At 65.1% G+C, this 6,227-nt stretch overlaps 1 protein-coding gene across 1 annotated transcript in view; it reads right to left on the bottom strand.

Moving 5' to 3' along the window:
- FAM171A2 (family with sequence similarity 171 member A2) overlaps positions 1 to 6,004 on the bottom strand; it is a 12,639-nt gene extending 6,635 nt beyond the window's left edge. The window contains exons 1-5 of the mRNA XM_032796000.2: positions 5,920 to 6,004; positions 4,315 to 4,542; positions 2,574 to 2,666; positions 1,253 to 1,411; positions 993 to 1,169 (exon numbers count right to left, since the gene is read on the bottom strand). Coding sequence (XP_032651891.2) covers positions 993 to 1,169; positions 1,253 to 1,411; positions 2,574 to 2,666; positions 4,315 to 4,542; positions 5,920 to 6,004 — 742 coding nt within the window. The remainder of the gene's footprint in view (positions 1 to 992; positions 1,170 to 1,252; positions 1,412 to 2,573; positions 2,667 to 4,314; positions 4,543 to 5,919) is intronic.
- Positions 6,005 to 6,227: the final 223 nt, after the last annotated feature.

Raw genomic sequence — 6,227 nt, 5'->3', positions numbered from 1 at the left:
CCCCTACCCCCAGCCCCCCGCCCCCCTGACGGCTCCCAGCGGGGCCCCCGCAGTGCGGGGCTTCCCCCCCCCCCGGCATCCCGCTCCGCCGACCCCCAGCTCCACTAACGCCCCGGCGTCCCACCCCACCGACCCCCAGCTCCGCTAACATCCCAGCATCCCGCCCTGCTGATCCCCTGCTCCACTAGTGCCCCGGTGTCCAGCCCAAAGCCTCCCCCGCAATCCCGCAGCCCCCTACCCACTCCCAGCACTGCCATTCTCCCACAAGCCTGGGGCCTAATGGTTCTTTATGGCCACTGAGGCAGTTTCATGGCGCTGCCAGTGGAGGTGCCCTGTGGCCACGTGGCGGGAGGGGGCTGGTGTGCGGAGCAGGGCTGAGAGCAACCGGCCAATGGGTGAGACACTCTCTTGCCCCTATCTTAATTCAATGGGATCCCAACACTGGGCCCTCGCCCCCAAGCCCAAAGGCAGCGTCAGTTTGACACCTGCCATTCCCAAGCCCCCCGTCACATGCAGACATGTGGCACTGCCCACGGCTGGACCTCTCCATGCTGAAACGCTGGCACAGAGCCAGTGGGGATCCCCAGTACCTCCTCCAGCCAATGACTGGAGCCACGCAGACACTCCGCAAACTCACCACATACATGTGTCCCCCAAACCTCCTGGGCACCCAGCCTGGCCCTATCCCCACCCCAGCCCCAGAACAACGGGGTGCCCAGCCTGGCCTTGCCCCCACCAAGCCCCAGATCAATGGGGCGCCCAGCCTGGCCCTCCCTGTCAAGCCCTCCACTCCCACAACAACGGGTCCCCCAAACCTCCAGGGCACCCAGCCTGGCCTTGTCCCTACCCAGCCCCAGATCAGTGGGGTGTCCAGCCTGGCCCTGCCCTCCCAATCTCCAGATCAACAGGGCACCCAGCCTGGCCCTGCCCCCCTAATCCCTAGATCAACGGGGTGCCCAGCCTGGGCCTGCCCCCAACCCATTGGCCCTTACCGCTCTTGGTGTCGAACCTCCAGGCTGGCACGCTGGTGGCCGTGGTGGCGCTGGTGTCGGGAGGCAGTGGGATGGACAGGTGCACGGGGCCCGACAGCTGCACCTCGGTGCCATTCCCTGTGAAGAGGTGGACGCTGACAGCGGCAATGGGAACCAGCTCCAGCCAGGTGCTGTTGGCTGGAAGGGGAAAGGGCTGTCAGAGGGGCTCACTGCTCCCCACCCCGACCCCTGCTCCCCTCAGCCCCTCCCTCGCCCCATACCACTGCCGTTGCTCTCAGCCCCAATGAAGGAGGGGAAGCCCCGCATGTCGTGGGCCCCGCTGGCAGCCGTCAGGGAGGCGGAGAGCTGGCTGTAGGTGGAGCTGCGGGGCAGGCGGGCCGCCTTGCGCTGGAACTGTACCCACGGCTGGCTCTTGGCCCCTGCAACAACAACGGACGTGAGGCCCCTGCCCTGCCTGGCCGGAGCCTTGGCAGGACCCCAGGGTGCCCTGGGCCTGAGCTAGCCTCATGGGCTCCAGCAGCACCCATGGCTCCATCGCAACCCACACAGACAGGGCCGAGATGGCAGCCTCCCCACCCCTCCTGTGCGCGTGCCCCTCATCACATGGCAGGGGGCAGGCAGGGAATTTCTCACTATCCCTGCCTTGCTGAAGGGACCCAGACTCTCGCCCTAGTGACCTGTCCAGGGCTTCTCCGCCAAGTCCCCAGTGGAGTCTACACGGAGATCTGCCAAAGCACAAGGGGCCCTCCAGGACCGGGAGCCAGACACCAGCCCCTGCCCGGGCTGTGACGATGGCGAGCGGCTGGGTGGGTGGCAGGCAGCTTGCCCTCCAAGGGGCGGCAGACAGGCCGCTAACATGCTTCGGGCATCTCACCGGCTGCAGCAGCAGCTCCCTGAGCCCCAGCCAGCCAGGCAAGGGAATCCAGGTCCCTGCCAGACAGACAGGCCGTGACACTCGCCTCTCGCCCGGCCTGTTGCAATGACACAGCCTGAGCCATGGTGACACTCGTCCCAGCATGCAGGTGAGACTACAAAGGCACCTCCAGGCCCCAGAGCTCCTGGCCATGCACCCCTGGAGGGCACGTCCGCCCTCTAGCGAGAGAGTAGCAGGGGCACACAGGCTATCGCCCACCACAGCTCCGACACCAATGTCACTGGGGGCTTAAAATCAATCATGTCCCTTCCCCAGAGCCCTCCCTGCCGCCTCCGGGCTGCGTGGGGAGGGACATGGGCAGGCCAGGCGCTGGCTGAGGGCCACAGTGTCCCAAGCTACCTGGCCCATATGCCCCACCTGCTGCCCCCGAGGGTAAAGCCCTGCTCTCCCCAAGGGGCCCCAGCTCCCCAGCACAAGGCCAGGGGGAGCAGGTAACATCTGGTGCTGCAGCACCTCTCCCTGGTGAATCCTGGAGGCAGGCGGGGTCTCTCCCATTGTCCAGGCAGAGGGGCAGTGGCTTGCCCCTAGGTCCCATGCAGGGCAATGGCACAGCAAGGAATAGAACCCAGGTGTCCGGGCTCCCCATCACCTGCTCTAACTACAGCCTCCCACGCACAGGGGAGTGGCTGGTGGGTCACGGGTCTCACCTGGTGATCCCAGCAAGATCTGCACCAAGTCCTCATAGAGGATGAGGGTGGCGGGCCGCTCCGGGAGCAGATACAGGCTGACAGAGGCATACACTGCAGAGAGACCGGACACAGGGTACGTGAGCAGCAGGCGAGAGGCACGGGGCACAGCAGCTGCAACGCAATGGGGCAGGGCAGCAGGGGAATGCACTGGGAATGGGCCATGTGTTGCGGGGAGGAGGGGAGCCTGGCACCTACCCATGGAGCAGGGAAGTTGGCTCAGAGCAGACACCTGGCAGGACATCGCTAATGACCCTGGCACCTGACACAGAAATGGATGGGCAGCTGGGGGGACAAGCAAGGGGAGATAGGAGCCAGGAGCAATGCGCTCTTAGCTACTCTAGCCACTCCTGGCAGGGGGCGCTGCGGGGCGTGGGGCAGGGTGCTGGCTGTGGGGGGAGAGCTCCCAGGTACCCCAGCCCCAAGCAACTGTGCAGCCAGGCTGGGAACTGAGGTTGGGTCTCAGATCGCAGCCCAGCCCACATGGCTGCAATCTGAGGGGCTGGGGTGGGACATGGACTGGAGAGAGGGAAGCCCCTGTCAGAGTCACATCATGGGACAGGCACAGCCCAAAGTAAAAGCAGCCTCCCCGCAAAACAGGGTGCCACAGCCAACCCCTCAAGTGCAGGGCAGAGGGACTTGGGGGACAGGGGACTCTCCTGGGGTGACCCTCCCTCACACTCCTCCAGCTCTTCCTAAAATAACCCAGGGCACAGAAGCTGGGGCGGGGGGGAGATCTGTATAAATACCCCAGCTCTGCTGGGAGGGCTGAGGGGTGGGGCAGGGAGGGCGTCATACAGATGGTGCCAGCTACAACCCCAGGGGTAGCTGTGCCCAGGAATTACGCTGCCCCAGATACCCCTCGCACTCCTCCCCTGGGCCCCGCAACCCCCCCGCCATACTCCTCCCCACTGCCCCCCACATGCACTCCTGCCCCTGGCCATGCACCTCCTCACCCACCCCCCATGCACACACCACTCCACTGCTCCCTCCCATGCGCACACACGCAGAGCTGCAGCTGATGCCCGTGTGAGGTCAGCCCACTGCCTGCAGTAAAGTCACCCTATCGACCCCATCTGCACCTTCTCAGCGAGCGGCCCCACAACGCCAGCCTGTCTGCGCCTCACCAACACGCAGCCTGCGGGCAGCCGCTGCTTGGCACAGAGCCCAGGCTAATGCTGACCCCCTGCAGCCCTGATCAGGAAGGGATCTCCACTGGAGCCAGGACGGGGGGGTCCCAGACACCACCACAGGGATGAGGGGCAAATGGGGGGGCACCCACCCAAAGCACCTGCAGGTGTCAGGAACTGGAAACTACTCCCCCACCCCTGCAGATCTTCCCCTCCTCCAGAGCCCCACACTGGGAGCAGGTCTCTGCCCCCCCAGCCCCGTGCCCTCCCCAGTGAGTGTGTCTGCCCCTCTTACCCCCATCAGCCCCTCCCGGCTGGTGTGTTATTAACCTGGTGCCAGACCTGACCCCTCCTCCAGTCCAACACACTCCATACAGCCCAGGGGCTGGATGTGCCCACTGCCCCCCTCCTTCCTCTGTTGGCTGGGGGTGGGGAGAGCCAGCTAAGGGGCTGTCCCCAAATCCCAGGCTATCTGCAAACTACCAGCCCACTGAGGGACTGTCCCCAAGCTCCTCAATCCCTCACCCCAGTGCCTGGTGCCCAGCAGCTGGGCAGCAACAGGCAGCACTCACATGGCAGCTTCTCGACCCGCCAGGGCACAGAGTTGGTGACGAAGCCGCGCTTGGCAGCGGTGACCAGGATCCAGGTGCCCAGGCGGTAGCTGACGGGCAGCATCCCAACACCCTCATGGTCTGTGGAGCCTGAGGCCAGTGACGTCTGGTTCCCATATACTTCCACAGCAGCCTGGGCCAGCGGGGAGAGGTCGCTGTTCTCATACACCTGGACTTTGATCAGCACCTCTGGGGAGGAGAGGGGTTAGGGGGGTCAGGCCTCTGTCACAATACCCTCCCTGCTTAGAACCAGCTGGATCCCCGCCCCCCAAGTCATACCCGACCCCAACTCCATCCAGCTCCAAGCACAGGCCAGAACCCCTGCTAGAGAGAAGCCAAAGGGTGGCCAAGGCCAGGGGAACCCCACTGTGCCAGCCCCACGAGCAGCACCTCCGCTGGGGCTGCCCCTGGGTGTGGACAGTATGTCCCTGCCAGCCCTCCCCAGGCCAGGCAGCACTCAGCCCCTGGCCAGCTTCAGCCGTCTCCATGGGCTCCTGCCCAGCCAAAAGGGGAAAGAAACGGCAGGCCTTGGCAAGGCAGCGTGGCCCAGCAGATCTCCAATACTCTCTACAGATCGGACCCCGGATGGATCAGAAGGACCTGGGCCGAGGGCGGCGCGAGCTCCCAGGGTGTCCATGCAGCAGCAGACGCCCCATGGAAACTCAGCACTTCCAGGGCCCCCCAGCAGCAGGAGCAGCCTTGGAGCCACAGGGAGGCTCGTGCCTCCAGCCCTGCCCGCCTGGCTCTGGACTCCAGCCCTCACGGAGGGCAGGGGGCCCCATGAGCTACCTGGACCAGGGCTGCCGCCCTCAGCCTAGCGTGCTCCATGGCTGGAATCCCCTATGCTGCAAGGTGCCTCTGAGTGGGATGGCACAGAGTGGCTGGGATAGAGCTGGGGCGTCCAGGAGGTCTCACCAGGGTCCACGACACTGCCGGATGGCTCGCCAGGCTGGGCTGCTAGAAGCTGGACACAAGGTGCCCTCTCGGGTTTGGCTCAGCCCATGGCACACATGTTGGGTCTGCATTTCAAATGGCCCCGGCTGCTGGGGTCCTGATCCGTGGGGGCCTTTGCCCCCAGGGTCCATGTGGTCCCTGTGCAGAGCCAGGCTCTGAGCACAGATCGTTTGGGGTGGGGCTGGGTTTCGAAGGCACACGAATCTGTGCTAGCGAGAGGTGCCAGGACGGCAGCTGTCCCGCTAGGAAGGAGAGGTCCGTGCCCCTCCCCCACTGGCTCGTTTATTAGTGTCATGATGCTTTTCTATGGGCACTGCCCCTAGTGACTGGATACATAACCTGTCTCGCGTCCCCGGGACCACCCCAGTGCCCGCTGGGCTCGCTCTGCACCCCATACGCCCCATGCACTGGGGGCTGGCTTTAAATTGAGGCCTGAAAATCCAAGCTCCCACCCGTGCTCTGTGACTCGCAGGACACTGTGCCAAGGGCAGGATTTGCACCCCTTCCTCCCGTGCTGTGCCGTCCACCCCAGCGCCCGGAGGGGGGGGCTCTGTGGGGACTCTGGCCCTGGGCCTTCTGGTTCTGCCAATGCAGGACCCAAGCCACCAGTACCGAGCGGGGGCAACACCAGGTGCTGAGATTCCCTCTCCAGACGGGCTCCGGGTTTGAGTGCAGCTGACCCCTTCCCAGCTACCATGGCCAGCTGGGGCCATTTGAAGGGCCCTGGAAACGCTCAATGAACCAGCCAAGCCGAAGCTCTACTGTACCCGCTGCGCAGCTACGTCAGGGCTGCGAGGCCTTGGCAGAGCTGGGCACACAAACCAGAACCCACTCCGGCCCCATCAGGGGAGGGAGCCCCCTTCGCTAACACCACGGGTGCTGCTCTCTGGCCCTGCTCCCAAGCAGCCTGCAAGGCGGCT

The sequence above is a fragment of the Chelonoidis abingdonii genome, chromosome 21, assembly GCF_003597395.2.
Source record: "Chelonoidis abingdonii isolate Lonesome George chromosome 21, CheloAbing_2.0, whole genome shotgun sequence".
NCBI classification, from domain to species: domain Eukaryota; kingdom Metazoa; phylum Chordata; order Testudines; family Testudinidae; genus Chelonoidis; species Chelonoidis abingdonii.
This window is presented reverse-complemented; position numbering and strand designations above follow the sequence as displayed.